General features: G+C 34.6%; 3 protein-coding genes across 6 annotated transcripts in view; 2 read left to right on the top strand and 1 right to left on the bottom strand.

Moving 5' to 3' along the window:
- Positions 1-16,242, top strand: part of LOC147843211 (uncharacterized) — a 501,869-nt gene that overhangs the window by 249,352 nt on the left and 236,275 nt on the right. The gene's annotated exons all lie outside the window — the stretch shown is intronic.
- ggh (gamma-glutamyl hydrolase (conjugase, folylpolygammaglutamyl hydrolase)) lies at positions 404-7,894 on the top strand. 2 transcript variants are annotated; one of them, XR_015494654.1, is made up of 9 exons: positions 404-537; positions 630-738; positions 1,467-1,517; positions 1,594-1,678; positions 2,991-3,129; positions 3,832-3,938; positions 5,577-5,833; positions 5,943-6,077; positions 7,402-7,894. XR_015494654.1 is itself a non-coding variant. In NM_213322.1 (9 exons), the coding sequence occupies exons 1-9, from the start codon at positions 438-440 to the stop codon at positions 7,521-7,523; spliced, it is 939 nt and encodes a 312-aa protein (NP_998487.1). In that variant the 5' UTR covers positions 409-437; the 3' UTR covers positions 7,524-7,890. The 2 variants fall into 2 exon arrangements, 1 of the variants encoding a protein (NP_998487.1); NM_213322.1 differs by having other exon boundaries at positions 409-537; positions 5,743-5,833; positions 7,402-7,890.
- unm_hu7910 (un-named hu7910) overlaps positions 7,646-16,242 on the bottom strand; it is a 77,611-nt gene continuing 69,014 nt past the window's right edge. For 2 of the 3 annotated variants that reach the window (XM_087261929.1, XM_087261930.1), the window contains 4 exons: positions 14,293-14,428; positions 11,524-11,615; positions 11,039-11,172; positions 7,646-9,335 (listed from right to left, as the gene is read on the bottom strand). In XM_087261929.1, coding sequence (XP_087118055.1) covers positions 9,185-9,335; positions 11,039-11,172; positions 11,524-11,615; positions 14,293-14,428 — 513 coding nt within the window. In that variant the 3' untranslated portion in view covers positions 7,646-9,184. Of the gene's footprint in view, positions 9,336-11,038; positions 11,173-11,523; positions 12,814-13,012; positions 14,429-16,242 lie in introns of all 3 variants that reach the window. The other variant, XR_015496286.1, reaches the window with a different exon arrangement.

A 16,242-nucleotide genomic window follows, 5' to 3' on the forward strand; every position in this document is an offset into this window, starting at 1 on the left:
AATAATGATATTAAATATTATAGATTTTTAATAATAATTAAAATATGACAAAACATTTAGCTGTTGTATTATTTAAATGTATTGTTTGTGTACTGGACATTACCATCAACCTTATGTATTATTATTATTATTACTATTAATATTATTATTATTTAATAATAATAATAATAATAATGATAATGATAATGATAATAATAATAATAATAATAATAATCTCTATTTGTTTCTTAGATTTTCTGGAAAATATTTTTATTTATTTGTTTTATGTATTATTTTAAATGAATCTTTATTTGTTTATCATTATCTGTAATTATTACATAGCATAACATAATGCAACATTCATTTCAAAGTACTTTAATAAAAGATCACCCACGTGACTGAACGCGGAACTGCTGGAACTGTCACATAGGGAAGCACAACATTTCTAATCGGTAAACATGATTCACATCTTTCTTTTGTGCCTTTTTACAGTCGCCAATGCCGTTTCCATTTACAATTTTGGACCTTTAATAAAAACTAATGAAAGACCAATAATCGGTGAGTAACTTTCAAAGCTTTATTAAACAGCTTTATTAAACAGAATTCACACTAGTTTTAAAACACCATAAAATAACCTCTTCCCTGTTTAGGTGTTCTTGCCCAGGATGTGTTTGATCCGAAACCTGACAGAAACTCGTATATCGCAGCATCTTATGTTAAGTTTCTGGAATCTGCCGGTGCTCGTGTGGTCCCTGTGATGTAAGTTTGTTATTCAATGTATATCATTTTATTTTATACATGAACTATTATCTATTATATTACTATTACATGTAGTCAACAGTTTAATCAAAGTTGTCCTAAAACTATTAAACAACACCCATGAATGTCTTGGGACAATTTGAAAAACTTTTTTTTTTACTTTAAATGTTGACTACTGTGTATACACTGCTCAGCCATTTTATTAGGTAAATCTTACTAGTTATTCTGTGGTTCATGTATAGTTGCAAAGTTCCAAATCAAATTAATTTAGGACTATGTATAAAATTTGGATGCAGTTCATGTTTTAAATGGTTTATTTATGCAGTTTAAGCCATTTTAAACAACATGGGTCTGCTTTGAAAGGCATTCAAATAATAGAAAAGAGCATAAATAAAAATTCATTTTTTGCACGATTAATTAACAGAGTTACAGAAATAAAAATTTAGGAAACATAAATAAAACATTCATTTACCAAATTTGGTTTAAATTATCTCAGCTTTTGTAATTTGATTTAAATCAAATTAAGACAATGGTAGCTAAATGAGTTACAGTATGTGATTGTCATTTTTGGTAAATAAGCTGTTTTATTATTATTATTGTTCATATTCATATTTCTGCACAGACAATGTGTGTTTTCATTTTAATCTGAACAAAAGATGCCAGTATTATAGTAAGCTGAACTGCTCAGAATGAATCGAAGCAGTCTGAATATTTTTTTATGTGTTTAGGATCAATAAGTCTGAGGATGAGTACTCAAGGCTCTTTAAATCCATCAATGGGTAAGTACATTTATTTATTTATTTTTTTAAGTGTAGACATGATTAGAGTAGCAGTGACACCTTCTCTCACCTGTAGAGTGCTTTTTCCTGGCGGTGGAGTCAGTTTAGAATCCTCTGGCTATTCCAAAGCAGCTGGCATTTTCTACAGACTTGCTCTTGAGGTTTGTACAAGATTTGGCATTTGACAAATATAATCAATGGTACTGTACATAAAGAGGTAATTTTGAACATTTTTAATAAGGAGAAAAACACTGCAGAGTTAAGACTTTGGCCCTCCTGTGAAATTGTAATTCTTTTCAAATAATTTCCAAGTGCTGCTTAACAGATTTTCTTTCTATATATGAATACAAAAGTTAACAACTTTTTTTTTTTGTCTTGTCCTGATAACAATGCATGCTGTTATTAGTTATTTTTGCAATAAACTATTATTTAGCTTTAAAACAAACATACTTTAAGCAAGTTACAGTAGGTTAATTAGGCTAGTCACTGGACAATAGTGTTTTTTTTTTTATAATCACTCAAAAATAATTTTTAAGGGGGCTAACAATTTCGACCATTATTTGTAAAAATGCTTTATTGCAGCCAAACCAGAAGAAATAAGACTTTCTCCAGAAGAAAAAAAATACAGCATATTAGAGGATACTGTGAACAATTCCTCGCTCTGTAAAACAACACTTGGGAAATATTTGAAAAAGAATTCAAATTTCTCAGGAGGATCTAATCATTTTGCCCTGTATATAGTACATATACAGTAAAGATAGACTTTATACTATTTATAATGTATACCTGCTCTTTTCAGTATTTACAGACTTATCTTGCCATGTATGCATTGATTAGCTCATAGTTAAACTATTAATGTTAAGGTTGTTTTTTGGGATGTGAAAACACCCTTATGTAAAATGAAACCTTTTTTTACATAGCATTGAATAAATAGCTTAATCCATACTTAAACATTTAAAAATACATGCTGTACTAGAACTGTATAAAAAGGGGACAACAAAACATCTTTGGGAATAGTTTAATGTAATAATAATATCTTTTTTTTTTTTTTTTTTTAGTTTTGGCTCAATTCATTTAAATGGAGAGGGTGGCATTTTAGGGTCTATTTTCAGTGCTGTAAAAGAGGTCTGACAAAAACCTAAGCCCTAAATGAAGGGAAATGAAATGGATAGAATTTTCTTCTGTTTTTTGTGAATAAAAGAAAACCTTACATAACCGAAAACCTTTTATAGCATCCAACCTTGACTTCCATAGTATTTGTTTATCCTACTATGAAAGTCTAGGGTTTCTTCAGTGTATACACAAAACTCATAAAGACTGGAAAGTGTACAGTAAGTAATTAGGTAATTCAAACTTTTGGGTGAACTACCTCTTTAATAATAAAGACATATTTAAATGTACTGACTATATGAAATACAAAATGCCAGTGTTATTTAATTTCTAAACTAAATCTGTATATGTATGTGTTAACAGGCTAATTCAAATGGTGATTATTTCCCTGTTTGGGGAACCTGTTTGGGATTTGAACTGCTGACACTGCTTACAAGTGGAGAGTTGTTGTTGTCCCACACTAACACTAGTGGTATTGCTCTGCCGCTGGACTTCACAGAAGGTAAAGCGATATTTTACGACAGCAAACTGTGGATAAAATTAACATATATTTACATGTTTATCATTGGAACCACTGCTAGCTTGGTACCCAATAGTGTAAAGATAATGTAATAATTACCAATGCAGCACAGCTAATAAAATGCTCAGATAAAGGATACTTTCTGGTTGGCAAATATTTAAAGAAACACTCCACTATTTTGGGGAATGGAAACATTCATTTTACAAGTCTTCTGGAGTTAAATTTTACCATTTTTGCCAACCATTCATCCAATCTCCGTGTCTGACCAGAGTACTTTTAGTATAGCATAGATCATTTAATCAATCAGATTAGACCAGTAGCATCTTGCTCAAAATTTTGTATTTCTGATTGTTATGCTTAGAATCACTGTATAGTTCCAAACCATATGACCCTGAAAATGTACAGTCTTAGTATATAGTGTAACTACAGAATAGTAAAGCTTTAAATATGAAAATGAGTTATTTGCAATAAATTACAATATATATATTTTTTACGATATGCTAATGATCTAATCTGACTCAGTGATTAAGCTAAGTTAAAAGTTCAGCTGCCAGACCCTGACCGGATTTATTAAAAAAAAAAAAAAAGTGATCCATTTATTTAGTTTATTTTAGTTTAAATTTAGTTAAGTTTATTTTGTAACAATCTTAAACGTAATTGGTGTTTTTATCCAATGTTGTTTAGATGTCAAAGGCAGCAGACTGTTTAAAGAGTTTCCAGAAGAGCTCATGAAATCACTTGCAACAGAACCGCTCACTGAGAACTCGCATCAGTGGAGCATCACTACAGAGGTAAACACCATTCACCAACTACAATACTGGTCTGAACAGTAAAAATCCTTAATAAACTAGTGTTTACTTAAAATAGTTTTATTCAATTTTTCTACATCGTAGTTTTTTTTTACAGTTTCTCAAAAGAGCCACATATGACCACAATGTTAAAAATAAAATAATTAAATAAAAAACTCACTTCTCAGATCTCTGATAACGCTGAAAAAACCCTGAAAAAAAACATGATAACCATGTCTAATCCTCAAATTGATCATTTGAAATATAATAATTAAATGTTGAAACACATGATCAACACAATCTTTGATTTGAAAAATTACTTTAAAGACATGGGGTCATATCAACAAAACATCTTAAGGCTAAAAGTAGCTTCAGACTTGCAGATTTAGGAGAAAATTGTAAAAATTATGAGTGTATTTGTCCCAAATGTTGATTTCACAAAGTGCTTTAGCACTAAATTTAGCTCCTAAATCAGTGAAACATTAGTAGAAGTGGACTTCAATAATAGGGATGCTCTGTTCAGGATTTTTGCAGCTGATAACGTGTACTGAATCCTTGTCATGGTGATCGGCCAATACAGAGTACAGATTCTGATGCTTCTAGCTTTATAATGCATAAAGCACATTTTCCCTGATACTTAGTATGGCACTTAAGTATAATACTTATATGGAGATCTCTCTGTACCTCAGAGAACAAATTAGGGACATTGCATTTAATCCCTTAAACATGTGTCTTACAGCCATTTACTATAGATGTGAACATCATGGTCCAGAGCAGATTTACAGAAAATAAATAAAAAAGAAAATAAAAAAATGGTAAAAAAAAAAAATTGGAAACATTGCAAACGATGAAAGAATAATTCAACAAGTCTCAATCAAGAAAAAGTTTGGAGTGCATATTTGATACATAAGAATTTTAAAATGCAAACCTATAAATCCATTACTTCTTTACTAAAAGGAAGCAGACTTATAAACTACTATTTATTGCAATAAGTATATTATGATAAGTAATCTTCATAAATATTATAGATTATATATATATATATATATATATATATATATATATATATATATATATATATATATATATATATATATATATATATATATATATGTTTTATGTAATATTTCCAGCCAGGTTTAAGTGAACTTGCAATATTGTCAAAAAACTGAAGTTCTTATATGTAAAAAGGCCTAAACGCATGCAAGGTCATTCAAATCTTTTGCTCATCTATAACTCATAAACACTTGCAAATGGTTCATGAGATCGGCCATATCAGCAAGTACCGATCGAGTCATAAAATGTGATTATCAGCTGATGCCGAGCTCTAGCCAATTGTTCGGAGCATCTCTATTCCAAATCAAAATTTAGCTGGCAATATACTTTAAGAAGAAAAAAAAAACATTTGAACACAATGAGCTTTAAAAAAGTGAACACCTTAATCACACGGGTATTCCCGTATGGATATGGTAAAAAATATGTTTTAAATACATTTCAAAATGCATAAAAAATATATTTGCACATATATGTTCTGAAATAACATACCTTTTAGAATGTAATTCTTCCTTTACCCTACATTTTAAAATCTTTTTTTTTTTAACATGACAACATTTTTATTTTGAAACATTTGTTTTAATATAGCAACACAATATGATGTTTTACAAAGTTTCCATGATAAATCTGACAATGAGTCCACCCCTCCCCAGCAGCCCATCACCTTGTGTGTGGTTAGTAATCATAGTGAAATAAAATCTGATTTAATGTTTTGATCTGATTAAATGTCTTAAAATCTGAACTTTTATTTTAGAACTTTACCGCAAATAAGAAGCTGAAAAAGTTCTACAGAGTTTTGAGTACCAACACAGATGGATATAATAAGTTTGTGTCCACAATGGAAGGTGAGCAATAATAAAGATGTAGATCTACTGGGTAGAATTAGCAGTGATTTTCATTTTCTGTTCACTTTATATGGAGCAGCATTGTAATGTACTATTTCTCTGCACGCAGCATATGATTTTCCTATCTACGCTACTCAGTGGCACCCAGAAAAAAATGCTTTTGAGTGGACCAGGCCCTATATTCCACACACACCATCAGCCATTAAGACCACCTTCTACATGGCTAACTTTTTTGTGAATGAAGGTATGGTTAATAATAACAATACTGAGCAATATGTACTCATCTAAACATCTCTTCTGTTAATTATTCATTTCGTTCTTTTAATGACTTTCAATGAAATTAATTTGGGTCAATTCAACCAAAAATTTTAATTCTGTTATTAATCGCTCACCCTCTTGTCATTCTAATCAACTAAGATTTCCGTTTGTCTTCAGAACACAACTCAAGTCATTTTAGATTAAATCTGAGAGCTCTCTCAACCTCCATAGACAGCAATGGTCCTGAGGTCATCAAACAGGGTGTCCATAGGGTCTTAAAAAGTATTAAATGTTGATAATTCAATTATGAGAATATGAAGGCCCTTAAAATGTATTAAAAAGTCTTAATCACGTTTTTACCAGGTCTTAAATTTTGTTCAAGCGTTGTACAAAGTGCTGGACTCTTAAAAAGCATAAATATATTTATTTTCCTCCTAATATTAACAACTTGTTTATCAAGTTGAAGGTTGATACTGATTAGAACTAGAAGTGGCGATGAGGTCTTAAAATATTCTGAGAAGGTCTTTAGGAAGTCTTAAAAGGGTATTGAAACTACCTTTAGGATTCCTGCATATACCCTGTCATGTAGTTCAGAAAATGAGCCAAAAACATTGTCACACACAATGTCTTTTTAGAGCTTCGTATGATTACACATAAACCTCTGAGGTCACATGGAATGCTCCGACAATGTTTTTGGTACCTTTTCTGTACAATACCTCAGGATTGTTGCTGTGTTTGGAGAATGAGAGAGCTCTGGGATTTCATCTAAAATAGCTTAATTTATGTTCTAAAGATTAAGGAAGGCGATGCAGTGGCGCAGTAGGTAGTGCTGTTGCCTCACAGCAAGAAGGTCACTGGTTTGAGTCTCGGCTGGGTCAGTTGGCTTTTCTGTGTGCGGTTTGCATGTTCTCCCTGCGCTCACATAGGTTTCCTCTGGGTGCTCCGGTTTCCCCACAATCCAAAGACATGCGGTAAAAGTAAATTGGGTAGGCTAAATGTCTGTAATGTATGTGTGTAAATGAGTGTGTATGGATGTTTCCCAGAGATGGGTTGCAGCTGAAAGGGCATTCACTGCGTAAAACAAATGCTGGATAAGGTAGCAGTTCATTCCGCTGTGGCGACCCCTTAATAATGGAGGGACTAAGCCAAAAAGAAAATGAATGAATGAATGAAGATGAATTAAGGGGACTGTGGGGATTGGATTGACATAAGGTTGAGTATTTAATAGCTGAATTAAAATTTTTGGGTGAACTAACCCTTTAGGTTGGACTTTCGCAGGTTAACTAACAAACTTATTGGTTGTTTTACAGCAAGGAAAAACTTACATAGCTTTGCCAGCACTGAGGAAGAGGAAAAAGCCTTGATCTATAACTACAAGCCTGAATACACTGGTATCCAGAGTGCATTTGAACAGACATATTTTTTCAATTAGATCAATTATTTATTTTAAAAGTTTACAGATTTTGTTTACAATTGTTTTTTTTTAATTATTTTAATTTTCAAACTGGAACTGAATATGCTCTACTTAAATCAGACAATCATAAAGACATATAATTATTGAACATTTCATATTTAATGATTCTCAAACAATACAAACAGCAAATATTTTGGCATGATGAACTTATGTAAACGAACACGAACGTATACAAAAATCAAATAATTTTAGTGTTAATAAAATATGTACTTTGTGTGAATCTAGTTAAAACAGGTCACATGTCCCTCACAAAAAGTAAAATATGAATTGTATTTTGTAATTACCTATGCAAAAAAATCTGCAATAAAATCAGTTCTTCTCATAATCTAGACATGGTTTTGGCAGGTCACCGATGTACATCAATTATTGGAAAAGGCACACAGTGATTTTCTATTATGTTGTTTCTTTTATGGCTGTAGACACTCACACACAAACACTTTAACGCACAACATACAGTGCAAGGTTCAGTCATGTATCTATACTGTACTATGACTTATTAAATCTCCTTTTATTCAGTAAAGGCTGATTCACATTAAACCAACAGACACTTGTTGAATCAGCGCACTTCCAGTTAGTCAGCGCTTCTTAGCTACGATTGAACACGTTTAATTAGTGTTTATTGGGTTGTGGAATGACGTAGTGTTTACTCGTATTCACTAGCATCTGTCAGTGTAGTGTGAATTGGCCTTAAGAACAGTAAATGCAACTCATGTTATCTAGTATTTTGGTCCCATAACTTCACTAGAAGTAACACTAGTGTTGTTACGATACTGGAATTCGATACCAATCCATACAGAAATTTTTAAAACTTCTATTTCCCGTGAACATTTAAGTAAGTTCTTAAACAGCGCTGATTTGCCAGTGTGTTTATGTGCTCAACAGAAATGACTGTGATTGGCCGTGCAGGTCATCAGTTCACCAAACTCACCGCTGTTTACTGAGTGTAACTACAGATACAGGCACACTGGATTGTTTTATAGCCGTGATTCATCAGCAGATCGCTCGTATGTCAGCTTATAGACAAACCAGCTGATCGATGTGAATTTAGAACGCTCCATTGTCCCTGTATCTGTGTTAACACTGAGTAAACAGCAGTGAGCTACGTGAACTGATGACCTTCACAGCCAATCACAGTCATTTCTGTTAAGCACATGAACACAATGACAAATCATTGCAGTTTAAGAACAGTAGCGCTCAAATGTTCGCATGAAATGGACCATTTAATAGTGTCAGTACCGATTGGTTTTGAATTCCAGTATTGTAACAGCCTGAGCTACAAATCTCAAAAACCTACCTTGGAAGTCTGATCATGTCTTTAAATGGATTGTTAAACCCTAAAAACCATATTTTCTTGACCTAAATAAAGGTCGCAAATATTCAGTAAACTCTCCTTTTTAAAAAGCTTAAGCTTGTAAATTCATTCACTGCTTTTCAAAAATATATCACACTTGCATTAATCAGAAATCATCATGATTCAAAAACATTTACATTCACATTGCCTTGTGTTCAGTACCACTGACGTGTGGCTTATGAAATCTGTGATTGGCTATGAACAGTAACTCTGTCTCTCGGGTTGGCTGTCGACCTACTTTTCCAAACTCTGCAACTGGACGAGTCTTCTATATTGGTGACAGCGTTTGTCTCTGTAATTGAGTGAGTTCTGGGTGCCAGACGTCCACAATGAAGATGAGTCTGTAGCTTTCTGCTTCCTGCCAGACTTCATGTTCAAACGAGTCGTCGAATATTAACACCTTCCCTTCTTTCCACTCCCTGAGACAGATTCATTAAGAAATCCATGATTACTATTAGACATTAGACGCATGTAAATAACCATCATGTTGTTTCAATCCCCTGAGACCTCCGTTGGCCTTCAGAACACAAGGTATTTTATATGAGAGCACTCTCATCCTCAATAGACAGAAAATACCAAAAACAACATCCTCAAAACAGACCCTATGCTCTCAGCGGATCAATCAGAATATTATGAAGCTATAAAATTTTATGAAGCTTTTGTGCACACATAAACCAAAAATAATGACTATTTCCAAGTTTCTTCAGCTCGCTGTCAGTATAGGGCGCACATTTAAGAGTGCACAGTGTTATCATGAATGCGAGGCATATACTGACACAGAGGAAAAGAAACTATTGAATAAAGTCAGTATTTGTGTTTTAATGTGTGCACAAAAGTATACGCATAGCTTCATAATATTCTGACACATGGGCTCAATCCCAATTAAATTTTTTAACCCTTGCTCCTTGAAATATTGTAAAGTGGAAGGGCTTCAAATGTACCCCTAAGAAACGGGACACCACTACAACACCCCCACATGTCATCATATGTTGTTGTGAGCTCTTACGTCATACGAGTTGTGTGGCTTATAGTTGTTTCAGATTGATCCTTAGGAAATCGCTGAAGGTCACTATATTATGTTATAATGATTTAATGCTGCAAAAAGCACGCAACTGTATTGTATATTTACACAGTGGCCATATTCATGCATGGAGAAAAAAACATTAAAAGAAAAAGCTTATTCTGAACAACTAGACTTTTCTGACAGAGTATTCTAGTGTCATCGAGTGATCGATTTTGAAAATATGTTGTTGAACTACAATACAGCAGTTATTATTATTGGTTTATGGATAGCGAAAAAAAAATAAAGCACGAGTTTAAAACAAGAAAGCTGTTTTGAATGTATTTAAGCGTATGCTTGTTTGGTAAAAAATCTTAATAATGCCAAAAAAACGTACATTTTTTTCATCTCCATACTTGTGTGTGCAACCATGTTGCCATTGTAGATAGTATATTTTGGGAAATTTTCGGACCCCTTTATTTCTAGATCCTGGAAAATGTCTGTGTCAAGGGGTATCTAGCTGTTAGCCCTACGCCTTAAAGCTAAAGAGAATTGGGACACACCTACCTCTTCACATGAATGTGCAAAACAAAGTGTAGAGGGGAGGGTCAAGGGGTAGAATTAGGATTGGGCCATAGACTGTTTTGATTGTGTTTTTTGGTACCTTTCTATACTTTGAACCAGTCGGGAGGATTGCTGTTTATAGAGGATGAAGGAGCTCACAGATTTAATCCAAAATATTATAATTTGTGTTTAGGAAATTAATAAAGTTCTTGAGGGTTTGGATTGATTAGAGCTGGGCTGCCCAAACTCAATCCTGGAGAGCAGTTGTCCTGCACATTGTAGTTCCAACAATAATTAGACACATCTGAACAAGCTAATCAAGCTCTATCTATGTACACTAGAAACTTCCAGGCAAGTGTGTTGAAGGAACTTGGAGCAAAATTTGCAGGACACCAGCCCTCTAGGGCCGAGTTTTGGTACCCCTTGATAAGAGTAATTATTCACAGAATTCTTGTTTTAGGGTGAGCTTAACCTTTAAAACCCAACATGTAATAGTGTGAAAATTGAAAAATAAATAAATCAGTTTTAATAAAGTTATGCTTCTATAGCATTACTGACCTGGTTTGGTTTGTACAGCGAATCCTGCATCCCTTGGAAGGGATGACGAGGCCTAGATGCATTCGTAAACGACAGTTTGTTGGACCAGTGTGAGGCCATACATGAGTTCCAGGCTGCATGACTGAAAACTTGATCTAGAAGATATAGAGAAAACATTCCTGTGTTTACATTAGAAGGCAACAGTTAGCCAATTTTAGAAGTTAGCACTGTAAAAAGGAGATATGCACAAGAAAACAGGAAAAATCCACCTCTCAAGCAAACTGACATGCTCAAACCTTTGCTCTCATGAATCTTTGTGGATTTTTATTTGGGACAGAACTGCATTTCAAGGCACATATGTTTTGGTTCCCTACACTCTTGATCCCTTTGAAGCTCTGACTCTTCGGGTTAACTATTCAAAGGGATTTGAGCACAGGGATGAGCCCTTCAGAATGCAATAAAGCCATGATGGAGCCTAATAACATTGTTAAAAGTCAAACATTTACCTGGCCTCTTTTACAGCCGGTAGTCTCTGGGAAACGTTCCATCAAAGCACACGTTTTAGGGACACTGCGACAAGAAGAAGCCACCTTTCGACCTGAGAAACAATGAATACACATTTGTACATATTCAGTTTGGTTTAAATGTCACCGTTGAAGTTCAGTATAGATAAGTGTAATGCAAATGACACTGCGGACAGCCCATCCCCTGAAGAGCAAGTCCACTGATGCGCAGCTTCAACAGTAACAGCAAAGCAAACCAGAGGTGACAAAAAAGCAAACTTCACCAATTGATGGAAGTGAAGAAAAACATGGAAAGAAACCAGGCTTAGCTGGGCAGACCATTTCTTCTCTGGTCAAATGTCTTGTGTAGAGCTGCAGTCTGGATATCCGAGGATTGAGAATTATAAAAACGTTCCTCACACAAACTGGAGTTTTTGACAAAAAAAAAGAAGAAGAAAAGATCTCCGTCCTCACTATACAGGCTAAAATATGTTACATTATGTAACCATTCACTTTCACACCCTCTGGGTATGTGCGTATTTCAAAGGTGTAGAATTAGCATGGATGAAGGTGACGTGTTCCCACTAATATCCACCGATTAGCGAAATGTTTCCACCAATAATTGAATTGCTTCCAAAACAGAATGATGCTGTCAACTCTCATTAACGTAGATGTACAGAAAGGGTTAAATCACATTCTCTCATCTCAAGAGGATTGGAATTAGGCATGTAAGAAAGCTCAGATACAAACAATAGTAGCCTGAAACTCGTATAGTACAAATGGTTAATGAGCACACACATAACTCCTGCTATATTGCACAAGTTTAAGGATAATATTCCAGATACCTGTACAAAGTTTAATGAGGTAAGTGGTACACTTTACCACTGTATATGGGAATGCGTGAAAGAAACACTTTTGGCAAGGTGTTATTGAAATAATTGACCAAATTTTATCAAAGAAATCACCATTAGATCCTAAGATTTTTATCCTGGGTATATATCCTGTCAGCCCTCTCTCAAAGAGGTCAGATTCATAGACGTGTATTTTACAAGCTAAACGTATTATTGCTCGCAATTGGAAAAATATAAATGAACCTGGAATAGGAAAGAGGATTAAAGAAATGGCGTCACATCAATGGACGTCAATGGAAAAGATCACATACATTGTCAAAAAGAAACAAAATGTGTTTGAAGATATCTGGAGACCTTTTAATAACTTCCGGAAGTACAATGTAAATGCTGGCAGTCTACTACAACAAGAACAAACTTAGAACGAGTAGGAGATTATCATGGTCTAAACCAGGGGTCACCAATCTCGGTCCTGGAGGGCCGGTGTCCCTGCAGGGTTTAGCTCCAACTTGCCTAAACACACCTGCCTGGGTGTTTCAAGTATACCTTGTAAGACCTTGATTAGCTTGTTCAGGTGTGTTTGATTAGGGTTGGAGCGAAAATCTGCAGGACACCGGCCCTCCAGGAACAAGTTTGGTGACCACTGGTCTAAACAGACTCAGAAAACACTCTTTACCTGATTTAAACATACTTTTTTTCTCGTTTATTTTTTATTTTATTTAAGGGAATGGGTTGATGGAAGGGAGAATAGGGTGTAAAAAGCTTGCTGTGCCTTCATGATTATTATTCTGTAATTGTGTAATCTGTTGTGATATGCAAATTTAAATAAAACATGTCCTATATGGACATTGTGGCTGTACCTTTCCCTGCTGTTGAGTGAGCTGCTGCTCCAGTATGTTTGGATGTTTGCATAGCCAAAAAACATTTAAAAGACACATCTTTCTGAAGACTTTAACTTTCTGAACAAGCTTTTAAATAACAGTATGGTAAGCTGGTTTTACATTGGTGTTTCCTGTACTTGATTTTTAACCTGTTTTGATACGTTTTCTTTTACTGTAAAGGACTTTGTGTCAAGGTCTGTGAAAGGTGCTATATAAATACACTTTTACTTAAAACTGTGCAAGACTTAGTTGAGACGTGGACATGAGCTACTTTCAAAGAAAAGTGTCAGTCACTTGATGTCAAGTTTGCGATGAGTCTACCATAACAGAAATCATGGCTGTGCAAGTAAAGTTTAGTTTGAATTTTGGCCTCCATAATGATTATGAAAAGCAAAAATCCGGATAGTATGGTTATTGTGTCACATGCCTCCCCCTTTCCAGAAACAATATCAAAAGCAAACCTATGCCACCCTTGCCAGCAGTTGAACTTGACACTTACCACTTGCATTTATTTACATTTATGAATTTAGCAGATGATTCTATTCAAAGTGACTTACACCCATGAACACAGACCAGGAACAGTGGGCTGCCTGGGCAGCAGTTGAGGGTTTGTTACCTTGCTCAAGGAAATCACCTCAGCTGTGGTATTGAGGTGGATATTCATTCACTCTCCCCTCCTGGTATTGGGACTTGAACGTTTGGATCCAGAGTCTAACTCTCCAAGGAGCTTTAAGGAATGATACGCAATAATTGACCAACTAAACCGTAAATGTGGAAAGCTGATTTCAGTTTTTAAAAGCCTGCATTTTTGGTCTATCCACAGTGAACTGGAATCCCAGCATTTTCAAAAAGCACCATTTTCTTGGGTCGAAGATACTGGAATAGTGTGGACACCATATGTAATCTAATAATTAGTTAACTAAAATATAGGGTAAATGGCACCATACTATAAATGATTTGGAAAATAGATGGATGTATATCCAGCATAATTAAATATGGAATTAGTTGGTAAATGTAGCTTCCTAATATAGTATTTGTATTACCTTGCTGCCACAGTGTAAACTGGCCCCAGTCTCCTTTCTCTCTCAGATTTTCATCTTCTGGCAAGAACTGCCCGCTGTTGCTGTCTAACACTGACAGTGCTTCATCTCTGATGGTCAGCCAGTTACGTTCCAGAACCTACCAAAAACAATCATGAAGACAATGAGAGCAAAGCAGAGAGACAATCATACAAACTTCTGTTACTGTTAATGAAATAAAAAAAAATACAATGTTGCAGCTAGGGATCATTTCCGTTCATTTTGCCAAGGGACTACCGCCGCTCATCAATCAAATATTAACTGTTAACTGGTCTGAATAATATTAAATTATTATTTAATAAAAAATTTAAATAATTGATGCGTCTATTTTGTGTCTGAAACATTAAATATTACATTTTAAAATACTGATTTATTTTAACATGCGAGCATATAAACAACAGAACACAGAAACAAAGCATCTTCACATGCAGTGTTTCCAACAGCATAGAAATAAAAAAAAATAAAGTAAATAAAAAGTTTTTTAATAAATAGTCTTGCCCTAGATATTTTTCACTTAAATTACTAATTTAGATTAAAATGAAAACACTGACTGATTTTTATTTTATTTTTTTTAAACAAGCATAGGCTGTTTTTTTCTCATCATATGTTTTTTCTTTTTCCTTCAAATATAAATTTGGCCTACCTCAAATCGATCACTCCACAGAAAATATGCATTTAATTAATGCTCCACTGTTATCAATAAATCATAAAACTGTCAATAATTTTTGATAGTAGTCATTATTTTAAAGATTATGTCTTGTGCATCTGGGTTTATCTTGGAGCTAGTGTGCTTTTATTTCCTCTCACTGGCGGTTCATGTGCACGCACTGTGTGAGTTAAAAGACAATGGGCTGCATCCGAGACCGCCTACTATTCAGTAGGTACTGCGTTTGAATTTAAACCTACTACTCGGCCCATTCCCATTCATGAATTCGCTTGCGCAGCATCATGGGATATCGCAGCGTGTATGGGACTCCAGAATCTTGCTGGAAGTAGTAGGTCATCCGGGTAATTCTCACATACTGATTTTTAAATTCTATGAATTCGTACATACTAGTCAGCTCGCATACCAATTTTAGCATACTATATTATATAGTATGGAAGTATGCGGTTTCAGACGCAGCCAATAACAAGGCTCATATATTTGGTGTGGAGTTATCATTAAGCAAAAATCAAAAAAAATCTTTGGATTTGTTTGATTTGTAGATTATGTAGGTTAATTTAAAATGGATATTTTATAAGAACTATTAATAACAAATTTTTTAAATGGAAAAGGTTGGTTTGTTGTTTGTACACTAAATCATTAACTATAGCCTATGTGCTGTGTTTATGTGTGGTTCAGCAGCACGCTCTGATGGAGAGAAAACCCTGACACTTTGACTTGTTTCCAAAGCAGAGCACATTTCAGAAAGTTTTGTTTTGCGGCTTCTTTCTCCAGTTGTGCAAATAAACAGAAGTGTTTATGACACGAATCCAGGACAGAGGCCATCAGCATCAGCACTGGTTAGTAGGGCTGTAACGATACACGATATAAAATCGAAATCGCGACACTCAGATCTACGATCCTGTGTCGCGGTGTGATAAGGGAGAATCGCGACACACCCACCCCGTGATACCTTTCCAATAACGTCACGCGTGCCTGCAAAAGTTGAGCTAATTAACACTTTTTTTCGTTCGACATTACAAGCACTGCTCCGTTTAAGCCCTCGCAATATTTAGCCGGGAGAGCTCGCACGGAGCTCTTAGTAAGGGACCGTCTGATTGTGTCAAGAATATCAAAAACAAAACCAACTTAACCCCGCTTGACAACCGACAACGCCAGAAACATTGCCAATGCTGTCAAAGCGGCCGGATTTTCAGCGCATATATATGAGGTGCCGTATAGGATTTAAATCAAACTTTGCTTATCAACAC

Source organism: Danio rerio, chromosome 7 (assembly GCF_052040795.2).
Source record: "Danio rerio strain M-AB ecotype USA chromosome 7, GRCz13ab, whole genome shotgun sequence".
Classification (NCBI taxonomy): Eukaryota; Metazoa; Chordata; class Actinopteri; order Cypriniformes; family Danionidae; genus Danio; species Danio rerio.